The sequence below is a fragment of the Mytilus edulis genome, chromosome 6, assembly GCF_963676685.1.
Source record: "Mytilus edulis chromosome 6, xbMytEdul2.2, whole genome shotgun sequence".
NCBI lineage: Eukaryota > Metazoa > Mollusca > Bivalvia > Mytilida > Mytilidae > Mytilus > Mytilus edulis.
This window is the reverse complement of record NC_092349.1, coordinates 69821670-69839928: the sequence shown is the minus strand read 5'-3', so window position 1 is coordinate 69839928 and position 18259 is coordinate 69821670. Positions and strand designations below refer to the sequence as shown.

General features: G+C 32.8%; 1 protein-coding gene across 3 annotated transcripts; it reads right to left on the bottom strand.

Moving 5' to 3' along the window:
• Positions 1–435: 435 nt before the first annotated feature.
• Positions 436–15115, bottom strand: LOC139528274 (uncharacterized). 3 transcript variants are annotated; one of them, XM_071324178.1, is made up of 6 exons: positions 14327–15115; positions 9320–9353; positions 8241–8443; positions 4935–5229; positions 3901–3979; positions 436–1211 (listed from the first exon to the last, which is right to left on the bottom strand). In XM_071324178.1, exons 1-6 carry the CDS (start codon positions 14954–14956, stop codon positions 806–808), a joined length of 1647 nt encoding a protein of 548 aa, XP_071180279.1. In that variant the 5' UTR covers positions 14957–15115; the 3' UTR covers positions 436–805. The 3 variants fall into 3 exon arrangements, with proteins under 3 accessions (XP_071180279.1, XP_071180281.1, XP_071180280.1); XM_071324180.1 differs by having other exon boundaries at positions 8241–8417; positions 9324–9353; positions 14327–15101; XM_071324179.1 differs by having other exon boundaries at positions 9320–9347; positions 14327–15101.
• Between the last annotated feature and the right edge of the window lie 3144 nt (positions 15116–18259).

Here is an 18259-nt window from a genome sequence, read left to right as displayed (position 1 = left end):
GGTTTTTCGTCTAATCTAAAACAGCTGGGATGTAAAATAGTTATCCCAGTCGGACTTGGTGTGTCAGTTTTTGATCCCCCTCTGGCCTCCGGCCATTGGTGTGATCTTACACTGACACACCGCGTTCTTGTGGGATAACTATTAATTCTTCGTGCAACCAGAAAGGCCGAGTAGTTCCGATTAAGTTGTGTTATATATCAACCAATGAATTAATCAATTGCAAATGTATATTATTTATGTGTCCTATAATGTATGTATATATATGACAAAATTTTATCGATAACTCTCAACTTTTTTTTCATTAAATATGTGGTGTGTTACATATCGATATTATGAACTATATGAACATACAAAGCGATGCAAACAAATAAGCTTAATCAACTAAGTAAATAATGAACATGAATGATATTAAAATATATACAAAGCGAACTAATCAAATTAACTAAAATATATACTATATAAAGTTTTTAAAATGCGAAACGATGACATTAACTAAAATGATGAATTAAGAGACAAGAATCATATAAAATTACAAAACAATGCAAGCAATTTGAACTTGCATGACATAAATGAAACTATGCAATATAACAAACACTATGCAAAAAAATACACTGAACTTAACTAAAACGAAACAATCATGAGTTCTATCAAAATGAAATACCTCAAGGAATTGAACAAATTGGTGAATTAAATATCGTTCCGATAATTTTTAAGGATATAATGTTTTGAAAGATTGTCTTTGCATATACATATATATGGCGTATTGAATGCATATTTTCTGTATACGAAATTCATAAGTGAGCAATCAAATCAGCTGTATTAAAGCCTTTACGTCTGGGTCCTTCTCGTTTTCTCCTTTGTCTTTTTTTACTCTCGTTGCGTAATCTTTTATTCTGCTCTTTAGTGTTGTCTTCAGATCTAAATTGTGTTCATAATGACGAACTATTTCACGTGATAATTTTTCGTTTCTTTTGTTGTACACCATTTCAGCCAATTTATCCCAGTCTTTCACCTCTAATGCATGGTAACAGCGTAGTATCAATAACTTTTCATCTTTTGTTATTTTCTTCATTGGTGTATTGACTTGTTTTGTGTTTGTTTTAGTTGACGCTCCTTCAGTTGATGGTCCCGCTTGTAGTATCTTCACTGGTGTAGACTTGTTCGAGTCCTTGTCTGGTTTAACTTTTCCACTAGATGCCACTTCTGCGTTCCTGTGGATATCAAGTGTGACAATTAATTACAATCATACATAATCAACGATGATTTAAACAAACAAAAAACAAAAAACATAGTTGAAGCATGTAATTTTTTCCCTTGTTTCTCCGATATATAATTTAATTCATTAAAACAAACAATTTATTAACAAATAATGCAAGATGCACAATTTTCAAGGAATTTATTGTTGCCAATTTTTCAAATACGATAAAATTAAATCGGGAATGAATAAAAATAAATATTCATGTATAAGTTTTGGAGGTCAAGCTGTGTTGTACAAGAATCTATAAATTATTGTGGGATGCTGTGAGGAACAAAGACGCTAAATTCGTTCTCAAGTGTGGACATCACAATATAGCAAGTAATTACATAACCATTGATTATGTAATAATTATGTCATAATGAAATTATCACAATTTGAAAGATTAATCTTTTTTCTTTCTTTTGGTACCTCATTTATAAAATATAAAGAAGGATGAAATGAATTACATCAGTTTAAAGTTATCTAATTGTGAGTGAAAAAATCTTTGTATTGTGCTACCTTAAGTAAAAAATTATGAGTAAATTACCAGTCAATAATGGTTTTATTAGTCCACACCTCTGTCAAGAATATGTGGTTGAATGATTTGATCATTGTTTACTGATACGATTTATCTAAGGCTTGAAATCATACAATATTTAAGGAATACTCTGTTTTACAAAATTAAGAATACTTTGGGTACATGAAATATTTTTCTTATCTCTGGCAAATCAATAACTTCCAAAAAAAAGAACTTTTGTGAGGAAAGTAGAACTTACTATAATAACCAACATGTTTAACTTTTCTAACATTTAATTTTTTGCTATGGCTGTTCGATAACCCATATGCATTTGTCTGATCACATGGTAAATATTTACAGTCGTCTACGACTCCTGAACATTATTGGATGAATAGTATGATGCTAAAAATGTCAGTACAATAAAAACAAGTGAGATGTATGATTGTGTAGAGAAACAGATATATTGTAAACAGAGAAAATATATCAAGGATATGTTGGGAATATATGAACTTATTATTAAGTCCCAGTAAAATTTCATTTAGTTTTTAAGGATGTACTTTAGTGATCTAAGGTAAAATAAAACAAATAAACCAAGAATTTAAAATTGATACTTTAAGATAGAAGAGTACTGGGTTTCCCCTGGTCAATTTTTTTTTCGCCACGTCTTTCGCCAGCACAATATATTTTTCGCCACTTTATTATTTTTATCGCCTAGTAACATAAATATATTTTTCCTTTAAAATTTACCTTTTTTCCAACCCCCAACCCCTTAAATAAGATGATTTTGCTCCATTGTGTCTATGGCTATTCCCTCAAACTTATATTAGAGTCTACATTTTAATGAATAAACACTAAACATTTACTTTAAAACAAAAGAATTTTTTTTTAACTTAAAAGGGAAAAATACTCATTGTATTTTAAACAACTTTCCTAATGAGGGGCCCACTATACTTTAATAATAAAGCAAAATATAAGTCCTGAAATATAACAAAATTAATGGACATGTTTTGGTCATATAATACCAGTTTAGTTCGAAGGGAGAGTTTCTTTAAAAGAAAAATACTGATGTGCCCTTTTATACTAAGAAGTGGTTTTTACAACAAAACAAAAGCTTTTATGACATGAAATTGAGCCCTCATTTCATGTGTAGTCATTACATTGAAGGGTTACTCTCATTCGAGGGGTTATTCCCAAACTTTTGGATAGATTTCTTCATAACGACAGTTTTCTTTTCTTGACCATCGTAAATGAAAAGGTTGAGACGTAAAATTATGTTTTAAACACGTGTGTCACTCAAACGACTTTAAAGTAGTCTCCCTAATGAATTACCTATATTAAAGTCAAAGGATAATTAAAGTTTTAAATTGGAGATTTTTCTTGCTTTTGAACATTTTTCATCACAACAGCATCTTTCACTTCTATACTATCTTTAAAAGGAGAGGAGACGTCAAAAGTTTGCTTCAAACACGTGCGTCGCAAAGTGGTAAATAAATTCTGTATGTGTCATTTAGCGGAAGCCATTTAACCATATCATTTTGTCAAACATTACAATCAACACCTTTATTAATTAGTCCTTTGTTGTCGATAGCTATAAAATGCAATCAGCTGATTGTTGATTATCTGTCCAAATCTTAATGAGATCAAGGTAAATTCCAAGTATTGTCTGATCAAGTAAAGTACGAGAAACTCGAAAAAAAGTAAATAAACAAGATGGAGGAAAATAAATCGTTATATATATTTTGTTCGCCATATTCTTTCTCAAATGACGAATTTTTATCGCCACAATCATTAATTTTTCGCAAATTGCCACCCCAGCGGAAATCCTGAAATTTGATAGGTCATGGAACACCTTTTCAAGATATTTGATTTATAAAATATGGCGGGAAAAGGCTGACTCGGACTTTTACCTTATATTTGCATTGGCATTATTTGGGTCTCAAATCAAAAGAAAGAAACTTAAGAATCTCCTTAAATTGTGCCAAATGACCTTTTATCAGCTTTTAAGTCTTATGTGAAAAGATAAATAGGTGTTACGGGGCAAAATATTTTATCTTGTATTGTATGGAACAACACCAAGGAGTCCGAATATTTGACACTTATTCCAAATCCTCACCTAAGTACATCCTTAATATCTTTGAAAACATACCTGTCTGATTCCTTGTCTTGTTTTGGTTGCTTTTCAGGTGGCGCTTCGTCGGTAAAATGAACATTTTTCGCTGATCTCTCTGGGTAATACAAAAACAACAGATGTATATAAAAAAATTCTTATAAATCAAATGTCTAATAATTCGTTCTTACACACTTTCATCATAACTTCTTTATTTACAAATGCATCAAATTCATACACATTTCCACATAATGTATTAAAACGTTCAAATTGAACCTCGTATGAGTATCTGGAAGGGGGTCCTTCGTTTCTGTATACTTTAATTTTTTACTCCATTATTCTCTATATTTTTTTTTAATTTTAGCACATCTTTGTCCTCTATTATTATAGTTTGACCATTGTGTATACCAATCGTATGATTTTATTAAAGTTTGCATCGTGTTGAAACTAAACAAAAATATGTATACACATATGAGAGGGTCTGAATGGAGGTTTACAAAATAGACAATAATGAGCAAACAATTATTTAGATATGTGAACAAAACTGAAATAACATGCATACTATTGTAAAAGTTTGGATTTTTTCTGGTTAAAAACGTTGCTGTTTTATGTGTTTGTGTTTCTTTCTTGTGGTTGTGTTTTTATATATTTTTTTTGTGGGGTGGTCAGCTTTTTATTGTAATGTAACACCCAAGATTTATCGAAATGATAAAAAAAAAACATATAATTACATAATTTAGTATGTTTCATTATAACACGTTATTCTGATTGGTTAACTGCAATCTCGCGTTATTCCTTAATCAACTTCATTTTAAAATCAATTGTAACATTCATGTTGACACGTGCTTCTATAATAAAGTGCACAGGTACATAAAAGAAAACAACTTCATCTTAAAGATTATTAAGCGAAAAAAATGTAATCATAAAGTAATTTCATAGGGTTGTTAAAGCGTTGACCGTGCACACATTTTAGCGCTTCATACAAAATGTACTTAGGTCAACGCTTTTACACCCCAATGAATTTACAAAAAGAAACATTTAATTCTTAAATGAATGATAACAATTCAACTTACTTTGACATGCTTTCTGTTTGCCCTTACTGACAGGTGACGGACCCTGACCTCTTTCAAGACTTGTGTAATAACTTTTCTCCTTTCCAAGTAATAAAGGAGTCCCGGATGCCTCGTCATTAATTGACTTTTTACTAATTTCATTGGCATAGGATAGTGAATATATGACTATTTTCTTTTTTAATAGCATTGCCATTTTTTCCACAACAACATCTTCAATGTGTTCCCCATCTTCGGCGATCTTCTTAATAAATATGTTCCATTCTTCATTTGTAAAATGTGCATCATAAATTTGACCCTGGAATAATATACAAAAGCAAAATATGAGGTATTTCACAAAAAGATTATATTTCATCACATGTACTAAGTATATACACAGGACTTGGTGGCCAAGTCGTTACTACTGTTGTAACGTGTTCGGCCAATAAAATATCTGTTCGTATCCGTTTTCACAGAATCTGAGATACTCCAATATCAATCTTTTAATTAACTCAAAACCTAACTATAACTTGGAGGCTTTAATACTAAAATCTACGAGACCAACCTTTAAAACTTTGAAACTTAATAAAGAAACAACAATATTTACACAATTAATTCCGTATCAAAAGTAGTCTAAAAACTATAACCTCAATCTGAGACTCAGCCTCAACTTATCCTTAATCCTTTCACGGACTCCGAGGTCCAAACGGATTAGCTCAACAATTATAACCGTTCAAAAACTATTAAATAAGAACAGGCTTCAAAGCCATAGGTTCCTGAGACACCTAGTTCTGCGACACCAAGTCTCCGAGACACCTTGTTTCTGAGACACCTAGTTCCTGAGCACCAAAGTCACCAGACTATTACCAACTACCTGTTCGAGGAACTGCGACCATTCCCGAGGGAAATTACAATTTCAGAACAACCCGGTAGCTTCAAATAATCGTAAAACACTTGGTCTCCTAAGCACTAAAGTCATCAGACTATTACAAACTACCTGTTCGAGGGACTGCGACCATTTACATGGGGTTTACAGTTTCGGAACAATCCGGTAGCTTGCAACAATCGTAAGACTCCTAAACCATTTGTAAACCCCTTGTTTCAAAACCACAAGCTTTCAACTCGAACTAGGTTCACAAACTTTCGATTTCTAACTTCTTTATTTGCTGTTATTCATTGGACGTCCTTAAAGCTTCAAATACAATACAGTTATCTCTTAAATAACAAATGACCGAACTAGCACAATGAATCGGTGTCTTTATATATACCAAGAGCACGGACCTCGAAGAGAGAACCCTAGCAACAGTTAACGCGTCTCATAACAACCAAGGATAAAAGGATGATTTTAAATGTAGTTTTCGTTAACGCATTGTTCGAACGTGTACTTCATAATAATTCAACATTGATTAACAAATATTGCCTAAACTACATTTTTGTCACACTGTAATCACAAGCCAGTCAACACTGAGGTTGTGAGTTCAAACCCCGCTCGATACACTCGACTCCAATCTTAATTGACTAGGACTGTCAGTTTTCCAATCGAAGGTCGGTGGTTTTCTCCGGGTACTCCGGCTTCCTCCACCAATAAAAACTGGACGCCACGAAATAGCCTAAATGCAGTACTTAAAAGTGGCGTCAAAATACTACTCTTTCCATACTAAATTCACAATCAGAATATACATCATAGTAGCGCAAAGTAAGGTAGTCGTTGAATATCACGCGGTGAGCTATATCTGTGTGTTGCATGAGTCATACTTATAGATTACAACATGACATTTTTCAGATCAGCCCTCAACTCCATTATCGGACCGATGGTTTAGGCCTGTTGTGCCAACAAGAATCGAGGGATGACACACTGGCCGATATTTAAATTTCATGTGGTGATCTTTGTATCGTGCTCGATTGGGTTTTTTTTTCATTGCGTTTTTTGTTTTCTATTTTTTGTAAATTCCAGTTACTCCTCAATGATAATTCAAATAGAATGGTAAACCAATTTTAGCAAGCTATACTAAGGCGGTTTTTAGCCTGGGCAGAAATATAACTAGGTAAATCTGTGATTATTATACATGCAAAACCCAATATGTTGTATCAAATATTAAATAATGTCTCCTATGACTGTTTACTTATCTTTATCATAGAGATGCGAAAGATAACAAAGGGACATTCAAACTCATAAGTCGAAAATAACATGGCTAGAAATAAAGACTTACAAACAATTATTTATAGAACACAAAACACAACATATAAAAGTTAGGACTGAGCAACTCGAACCCCATCAAAACTGGGGATGATCTCAGGTGTATCGGAAGGGTAAGGAGATCCTGCTCCAGATGTGGCACTCATCATGTTGCTCATGAAAGTTCAATATTAGAAATTCCAAAGCTACGAGCCATTATAATCTGCAGAAAAAAAATGATTTAACGATTTTTCTATTTATCAATTTATCTAATTGTCCAGAATTTGTTGGATCATCATTACGTTTTTAGTTTATTAAATACTTGATTAACACGCGCTACATGTTTCTATGTTCAGTGGACCGTGAAAATGGGGGTGGGGGATCTCTAATTTGGCATTAAAATTAGAAAGATCATATCATAGGGAATATGTGTACTAAGTTTCATGTTCATTGGACTTCAACTTCATCAAAAACTACCTCGACCAAAAACTTTAACCTGAAGCGAGACAGACAGACGGACGAACGGACGAAAGGACGGACAGACAACGGTATATCATAATACGTCTAGTAAATGGGCGTATAAAAATGTAGAAGTTGGTAGAAAAAACTGAAACCGTCAAGGTAAACAAAGCCGGATTAGTTTATAAATATTAAAAGAAAATGTGGCATGATTGCCATGCAGACAACTCTCAATCAGAGATCAAATAGCGTATAGATTAGCATTTAAAGGTCACATTACAACCTTTAGCAATGAGCAACCGATAAAAAGCCCCGAAGGCAAATGTAAATCAATTCAAACAAGAAAACTAAGGGCCTGATTAATGTACGAAACGACCGATTATTGGTTGCTTAATATCCAGTGGCAAATATGACATGCATGTATAGGACTGTACGAAACAATAAAATGTGCGAAACGATGAAAAAAAAATCAAATATTATATTCTGCAAAAAACGACAACTTCTGAATTACAGACTCCTGACTTGAGACAGGCACATTTAGAAAGTGGCGGGGTTAAACATATTTGAGAATGCTTCACATACTTTAATAGCTATTTGCTCCTCTATATAGTTCGTTATTACTTTAAAGGTATAAATAAAGCTAATGAATTCAACAACCTATTGCAGCTATATCAGTATCATGCAAAACAACTTACTGTCGGCATCCCTCTCAATTGCTGAGCAATCTTCTGTCTTAGTTCAGCATGGTCCATGGACAGCATTTCTAATCTTTCAAGTTGGTCACTACATGATCGGAAAAACGAGTTTCCATCATTCGGTATGTCACCACGGAAGGATAAACCTTCATCTGACAGTTTCGTTTCTAATAGATCTATGGCTGACTGGTTAACTATGAAATCTTCAAAATCAAAGCAGAAGTACATTTTGTAATAGGTCGCTCAATGATTTTGCAGCAAGGAACTTTAAAATTGAGATGAATTGAAAGTTATACTTCCAGAATGTACATAATTTAAGATGATTTCCAATCCCCCTCTATATGTGAACTTGAGGTTCTTACTAATAGCAGAAACATTTCCAGAATGAAGTGCAACACCTTAGAATTTAAAAAGCCACATCTTATTTTACTTGTTAATTAGTTCAATATTGTCAGCAGATTATTTCTGTTAATGTATTTATCGTGATTCCGACAGGGGTTATGGGCTCATATTTCCTGTCAATCATTGTTTTTTTTTTTTGTTTTTTTTTTATCTTACCACCTATACATTTTTAGGAATATGATTGGTTAAAAGCAACACCGTGGAGACCGTGTAAATTCCGAGACGGTTTTACAAACTTATTGATGACTGAGAACTTTAACCACGTGCACAAACTGAACCCAAATGTTGCGCCGACGACGGAATCTATAGGATCTCTGAGTTCTGCTTTTGCGACATAAATTTCGTAGCGTGGACAAAAATGAATTATGTAATTTGGTTTGAAGACTTCAAGAGATAAAGACAATCAGCGAAAAATTGCAGCAAATGTATATACGTACATCAGTATAACCGATTAAATTAAATGCTTTCATTTTTGGTTTTACATTTTTCGATATTTTGATTCGTTTTTGCAACTGAATTAATTTTGTTTATTTAATGTTGTCACCGCAAACTTGATTGATTCTAATGTACATTTAGGGAGCTAAAAAAGGCCCAAATTGAAAACATGCGCAACATCAACATTTTACAGTATATATATATATATATATATATTGACTACTAGCAAATTTAAACCTTACCATCAGGTTCGACTTTCATTTCAAACTCCTGAAACTAAATATACAATGTATGCATAAATACATCGTTTATGTTTTTTAAATTACATGCAATTGCTATTTTACATAATCGAATCACAAAAAAACATCAGAGTAAAATAGAAGAATGATCAGATGTTTTCACTTGAAACATCATATGAGAAGTTTATTTGTTTGAAAAGAAGAGCTTGTGGTGGTATATAAGATTGAAACCTCGAGGTTATCATACAGTATTAAAACATAGACAAATGTTATGAATGTCCAGCTATACAAATTCCGTTACCCCAAACTTCATCATCAACCAAAATCTTGTCTATTGAAAAAATGTTTAAGTTCTGAGATAAACACCAAATTTTCAATACAAAAATACAAAATTAAAAATAAGCTTAACTATTTAAAAACACATGATTAAAGAAAAATACTTGTGATATTCCTGACGCGGAGCAAGTACATTGTACATTAGCATGGGTTTATTATCATGATTATCTCAGGTTGGATTACATACTATTCGCAGCTAAATACTATACATCTAAATAATGACTGTATGTTCTATTACATTCTACGGAAGCGTATTAGCGCCACACATTTTTTTTTTTTTTTTTAATTTTCTTCCTATGTTTGCGTTAGAACGCAAACCTTTGCGTTAGAACGCAAACCTTTGCGTTATAACGCAAACCTTTGCGAAATAACGCAAACCTTTTGCGTTATAACGCAAACATTTGTTTTATCTTATTTCTTATTTAAGATTGAAAGGAAACAGTAGTTATTAATGGAGGAGGCTGTATATATTAAAATTTATCACCTTTGTAGTCATTGCAAAGTAAAATGCTTGAATAATTAAATCATATCAATGACTAATAATGAGCAGAATAATATCAGAAGATGTGGTATGAGTGCCAATAAGAAAACTCTCCATCTAAGTCACTATTCGTAAAAAGTAAACCATCATAGGCCGAATTACGGTCTTTAACACGGAGCATTGGCTCACACTGAACAACAAACTATAAAGGTCCCCAAAAACGATATCCATGTTACTACTAGTATATATATTACAAAGAAAATTGAGTAAATTGAGGTTATACCTAAGAAAAAAATCAACCCTGCTAATATAGCTATAACCGAATATAAATATACTTTCAAAGTAAGCCCTCGTTTGAGAACTGTGTAAAGTAGGTTAGATTCAAACAAGCTACCCTTTGGCAATAAATGTATAGAATGAAGATGTTTTATTAATAAAATTATGTTCTCTCTATTCAAATTGCTACCCAAGCATCTTAAAAATACTTCATTATATTGAAATGAAAATTCAATAACTTTCTATCAAAGAATCTTGATCATATTCTGTCAGAGATTTTAAAAAAATGTTTCCTTATTAATAATTCATTTTAAAGCAGAAAGATCATTTTGTCTATTTGACTTGGAGGTTTCACAATTGTATCTTTCAATTTTAATATGACTATATACTATATCTATTTTCTTGTTAAATTATATACTTTTCTGATGCACAAATCAGTCTTAATTTATGTATAATTGCACTTCAATTATTCCATTATTCCTATGCATATTTATTATAACGATTTGGCCTTGTATGTATGTTTCTTTTTTTTTTTATCTACTAGTAAATCACATCCGAAATGAATGACAGACGGACATATATACAAAACTTAATGAATAATTAAAATCAAGATATTTGCGTTACAACGCAAATGTTTGCGTTATATCGCAAAGGTTTGCGTTACAACGCAAAGGTTTGCGTTACAACGCAAAGGTTTGCGTTATAACGCAAAAGGTTTGTATAACGTAAAGGTTTGCGTTATAACGCAAAAGGTTTGTATAACGCAAAAACCTTTGCGTTTAACGCAAAGGTTTGCGTTAAAGAAAAATAAAAAAAAAAATGTGTGGCGCTAATACGCTTCCGTAATACGGTACCTAAGTTTTAAAACTTTTTTTTTTGAAAATGATTAGAAGCAAGGACTTTCTGGCTAGTCAGCACATTTAATGAAAAAAACCTGCTGACCAAAACCAAATATAATTTTTTAAAGATACTTTGCTCTTCGAGTATTCAGTTTCTTTATAGATGGTTATTGCGGCTATAGGATATTAGGGTTAATGAGCAAATTTTTGTAATGGCACTACATGGATAAAACCAACGGATTCCGAATATCTGACAACAATTCAAAAACATGAGGAGGGAACTTCCTTAAAATAAAGCCTTCATCTACTGTCTTTAGACTTTTATAAATACTAGAACACACCCGTATATCGCGGGTCCGTGACTGAATTAAAGTATATAACTATGCGCAAGCCTTATTTTAGTATTAGTATTGTCATCTGATAAAGTCATGCTGATTATAAGATACACAGTTTTCTCTGCTTTCAAATCTTTCTGTTTGAACCCGTCGAACTGGAACTTATCAATTATTGATAATATTAATTATTTGGAAAACAAAAGGTCCTGGAATGGAGTATTTTTTAATCAACAGCATTGTATATTAGTTATAAATATTGAATTCTTTGATTCGCTGTTTTACGTCATGCCCGCTAACAAATTGAAAACTGTACCTATACGCCTTACTTTAGTCCAGATTTTTAGTATTCGTATTGTTATCTTAGAAAGTCTAACTGATTAAAATACTACAATAGGTAACAATTTGACAATTAAGTAGTGTCAACCCTGTGATTATGACCCGTGAAATACTATATAGCATATTAATCCTGAATACACCGTTTGGTGGTGCGCCTGTCAGATGCGGAACGTACAGATAAGGTAATCGGTAACAGGTGAATATACTATAATTGGTATCTGTATCGGAACCGACCCGGAACTTCTTAATTATTGGCAATATTAATTACGTGGAAAACAAAAGGGCCTGGAGTGGTGTAATTTTTAATCTACACCTTTGTACTATATTAGTTATATATAAAGTTGAATTCTTTGATTCGTCGTTTTTACGTGGTGACGGCTGACAAATTGGACCTCGTAATTTTAGTATTATAGATATTTCTCAAATTCATATTTTCCAGACCTGTTGATTATTTTTTATTTAGACCAAATAACTAGAGGCTCTAAAGAGCCTGTGTCGCTCATCTTGGTCTATGTGAATATTAAACAAAGGACACAGATGGATTCATGACAAATTGTGTTTTGGTGATGGTGATGTGTTTGTAGATCTTACTTTACTGAACATTCTTGCTGCTGACAATTATCTCTTTCTATAATGAACTTGGCTCAGTAGTTACAATGGAAAATGTTAGTAAAATTTACAAATTTTATGAAAATGTAAAAAATTGACTAAAAAGGGTTAAAACGGCAAAATTTCCTTAAAATTACCAATTATGGGGCTGCAACCTAACAACGGGTGGTCCAATTCATCTGAACATTTCAGGGCAGAAAGATTTTGACCTGATTTACAATTTTACCTTCTGTCAGGTTTGCTCTAAATGCTTTGGTTTTTGAGATATAACCCAAAAACTGCATTTTACCCCTATGTTCTATTTTTGGCCATGGTGGCCATCTTGGTTGGTTGGCCGGGTCATCGGACACATTTTTATACCCCAATTATGATTGTGACCAAGTTTGGTGACCTGAAATTTGGTTTGGTCATTTTTCAATAAGCACTGGTAAAGTCAGAATTTCTCTCCCATAGACTCAATGTAAATAAAAATTGTAAAATAAAAAGATTTCCTTACCTACCTACCCTAATATTTTCAAAGATGAAATAGGAAACACACATATTATTTTAATGGGCCTTAAATCAAAGGCATTCGGCTCAGACGAGTGCCTGTGCCTTCAATAACTCGTGGTTCTTTTAATCTCAGTTCTTCATTGGTCAAAATTAGATTATCATGTATGACAAAAAGTTTTCTTGATTTCTTCTGAATTTACTATTGCAACGTCATGAAAATTAAATGTCACAATTAAATTTCGACCAATCATTTGCCGAGAACAGATTTTTTACTGGTGAGGAGAAATATTTCTCTCACACCGGTCAAGGAATGTGAAAATAGCGCAAAAATTAGAGAATCTTATATAGCCAATGTTTATTGTAAAATTTTGTATGAATCCTACAATTTTGGATTTTAAACCAATAAAATTATACAGCACCAATGTGAAGTCGTCTCTACCACATTTTATGTATTTAATTTGTATATTTATATTTTTGCATAGCATTCTCTGTACTTTACTTGTATTTCTTTTAGAGAATAAGGTTTTGTTCCATTAAATATAACACGGGATGACTTTAGTCAATTGCAAACCATCACAGTGATTGTTTTTTTGTGATTGTATAGAGATTTCAAACTGTGAATGTGTCAAAAGGTATCTACTGAAAGTTGCTCTATAGTGAATATATAAAGTAATAAATGTGATTTTTTATTTTAGAAAAAGAATGTTCACTAATATCATTTTGAATATGGCAGGAATGCATGAAGTTGATTATTGGAATATTTGGGAAATAATGCATTGTTTAATGATATTCAACTAAAACTTCAGTTCTAAACAAGCATTATCTCATCTCCTTTGGCAGAACAGCTACCACCATAGACAATACATGCTAACTTTGAAAAGGCATAAGGTGTGTGAAAAAAAAAAAGTAAAATCACAAAAATACTGAACTTAGAGGAAGATCAATTGGGAAAGTCCATAATCACATGGCAAAATCAAATAACAAAACGCATCAAAAACGAATGGACAAGAACTGTCATATTCCTGACTTGGTACAGGCATTTTCAAATGTAGAAAATGGTGGATTAACCCTGGTTCTATAGCGCTAACCCTCTCACTTTAATGACAGTCTCATCAATTTCCGATATTTTTACATTGATGCGTTAAATAAACAGACACAATAAATAAAATAGCCAAAAATGATGGGTTCTTTGCTTTGTGTTGAAGGCCTCACTGTGTCTTTGAGTTGAGGAACAGCAATAAAAACTCTTTTCCTTTTATTTCATTTCTTTTTTATTATAAAGCTTAAATGTCAAATTCTGACTTACCGCATTGGTGGTCTTAGGTTCTAGTTTATATGCTGCATATATTACACTAGCTGGGGAATCAAGTTCGTCTTTCCCACTCTTGTTTCCCAGATCCTCAACAGTTACACTGCGTAACCTATCATCAGGATTTTGTAGAAGGTAATACTGCACCAAGGACTGTGCTAATCCAGCTGCATAACTATGAGAATTCATTTCTAAGGCTTTATTGGTTTCGCGAATAACTTTGGGAATGATATCCTTTATCACACACCCCAACGCAATCATTCCGTCAAATCCTTTCTTTTTATAATTTTCCCAACTCACAGGTAATCCTCCATAGGTAGCCCAAGTGGTCGGCTGTGATGGATTGAAATCAACTGCATACTGCGAGTAAACATGTGTTCTACCAATATTAAATTCTTTTACCATCCTACCTGTTTGAATTTCGATATATTCAAAAGATTCCGTCATTTGCTTCCTGAGTCTTTTCGATGCTTCTTTGAAGCTAATAGTATGACGATGGGTTTCCACTGTTCCAAAGTCGCATTGATTAAATAATGATGTTAGAGTATGGGCGTATCCTCTATGTCCCTTACCAAGACCTGTAAAGTCTGTGAAACCAACGTCAGGTCCTGACACACTCATTGTCATGTATTCGCTATAAAATAAAATGATAATCCAAGAAAAAACTTTTAAAATAATGACTTTAAAATAATTACAAGCATTCACGATACCTTAACACTTAAACCGCACTACATATATGTAAGTGTGTGTTGTCAATACGATAGTAAATTTCCGGAAATAGGTCAGGGATTTTTTGAAAATGTTATTCTATAAATAGCAATTTATTTCATAGCGCACACAACGATTGTATTGATATTTTAAAATGATTTTCAATTTTGATTTCCGAAAGCCCTAAATCAGCCCATAAAGTGTACATCGACAAATACTATCAGAAGTCATTTTATGTTTGTCTGGACTTGTGCAGTGGCGGCTGGGGCTTAACACGTGTAGTGTATGCGTCAGTTAAGGTTCATGTGGACCCTATGGCTAAAATGGCCGTATTTTCACCTCAAAATTTACTCTGAGTACAGGCAAACCTGTGCATCTGGAAAAGTTTTAAGGCATAGCATGCCCTAGATAAATAGAATTCAAATGCATTGTATGATTTAGAAAGTTCATAACTTAACTGGATTTTGCCGTACACTTTTTTTCGTCCCTGCAGAAGATGATAAAATTAACAAACAGTTGAGTTTATAATCTTGATATGGTCCACTCAGGTACACAGTTTAAATAACCAATTATTGTCAGGTATCTATTGTCAATCTCATGTCCATGTCAAGCAATACAGCTCACTTCGGTTTAGTCACGTTTCTCCAACATTTGATAATTAGACTAAAACAACATAAGGGATTAGGGGGTCCTCATAAGGACTGGCATCGTGATAATTACCTGTAATTCACCTTTATCAGGTCTTAACTCAAATATTGTAAAAAGGGGGATATTGTTAAATAATATTTATGTCAAAACATTAACAAACCATATATTTTTGGTCGAGTATACACGGTTACGTAATTATTTTCATCCGCCGTATTTGATTTACAAAATTAAAAAGGTTATTCAACAAAAAAATCCTTAAATAAACAAGGGAAATTCTAATCAAACTGAAAATTTCATAAAAAATTATGAAGAAATAATCTCGAAATTATTTTTTTTTAAAGATTTTTTTTATTTAAAGTAACATGTTCACTGACTGTGCCTCATTTTAGTAATTTATTCCATTACTTGATATATTTTTGTATTTCTGTTACATGCCGATGTTAAAATCTAAACCGATGCAAAACAGCCAAAAGCGATTGTCTTCTAGTGCGAAGAACCATATATCTATCTACCTAGTCGTTCTGTCTGTATATCACTAGAGCCGAAGCCAGTTTTCGTGGTATGCTTTCTTGGCAACATTGTAATCTATGATACATTATTATGAAAAATAGAGAACAAAATTATGAAAAAAAGCAAAAAATTGCTTCCGGCCGTACGGTAACGGATACTGGATGTGTAGTGATTGATAATTTAGTCTTAGATTATTTGTTGCTTGTGTATGTATGTTTTTGTACAGTTCTTTTATTGTTCTGTTGCACCAATGTCTCAAGATAAGGGGGAGTGTTGGAGCCTGTAATTCGGTGGTTGTCGTTGCTGTGTAATATATTCGTTTTTCGTTCATTATATTGTACATAAAAAAGGCCGTTATATTTCTCGTTTGAATTGTTAAACATTTGTTTTCTCGGGTCCTTTTAAAGCTTACTATGCGGTTTGACTTTGCTCATTGTTAAAGGCCTACGGTGATCTATATTTGTTAATGTCTGTGTCATTTGTTCTCTGGTGAATAGTTGTCTCATTGGCAATCATACCACATCTTCTTTTTTATGTATAATTGTTAACTTCTGTTTCATTTGGTCTCTTGTAGAGAGTTGCCTCATTGTCTATCATACCATTCACATATAAAATAAAAAATTACATCACTGTGTTAGACTATATGGACTTTTACAATTTTGGGAGACTATTAAAAAATATATATTTCTTTAAAAAATATATACCTCTTTAACAATATTTTGGTCAAGAACAGGTGAATTACAGGTAGATATCAAGATCCAGTCCTTAAGAGGACCCCATAATCCCTAGTGTTGTTTTAGTCTAATTACTAAATGTTGGAGAAACGTGACCACACCCTCACTTCAATTATTACCTGTGGGGAAGTTCTCAAACCTGTTTCCCAACTCAGTTTATTTTGGCACCTTCTGGAGGATTGAAAAAAAGTGCACGGCAAAATCCTGGTAAGTTTTTATTTTTCTAAAACATAAAACATATTTGAAATTTATTTATCTAGGGCATGCTATGCCTGAAATTTTTTACAGATGCGCAGGTTTGTCTGTACTCAGAGTAAATTTTGAGGTGAAAATACGCTCATTTTAGCCATAGGGTCCACATGAACCTTAATTCAATGAATCACTAGACTTAATGACCTGACTGAGTGATGGCTGGCTGTATCTGAACGATACATTTTATATATATCTTTATAACAGAAGTGTATATTTGTAAGTCAAATGCCACTGAATTATAAAAGTTTTTACAGTAAATTCCTCAATCTTACTAAAAACAATAGAAATAGAAAAAAATTACAGATGATAATCATTACAGTATTCGATTTTTTTGCGTTATTACGTGTGACGTGATTTATAGATTATCGTTGATCCATCTCAACGAGATTGATTTTCTCGCTTTAGCCGGAACAAAAGCAATCGAGTTGAGATGACCAATGATGATCTCTTTATCTATTTTACCTCAATCTCCGGCGCAGAGCTCACATCCGTTCCGTACTTACTTCGTATCACTACACTAAATTAGTCTCGATAACCCAAACGCATATTTAAATATAGCGTCTGGGGTGATATTTATAGGGGGCGTAACAAATAATTAAATATAGAACATATCTATAAATAGCACTTCCGTTATCCCCATTATATTTAAACAAAAAATAACAACAGTAAACAGTGTAACGTTCCATTTATATGTGACTATTAAAACTGACATTCTTGTAGCTGATCCTATGTTGCCCAACTTGCAGATGGGCAATGTTAAAAAAAAGAACGATAAAAAAAACTGTAATTAGCGGCGATCTTTTTTTCTGAATTTTGTACACATGTATAAGAAAATTAAAGACATGATTTTTTTCGTGGGAAAAATTTGGTTGATTATATCATATAAGGAAACACTGTAGCATGACTGTATAGTGCCCTCCTTATAACAAGTTCTGGATCCGCCACTGGTCGTGTATAGAGGATACCACGCTCTCTGCGCGCTAAGAGAGGGATCCGTAGGTGGAGCGTTGTACATAAAGCAATACAATATACCTTAATTTTCTGGTGAGTTATAATTTCTCGAACATGTATCCCCAAC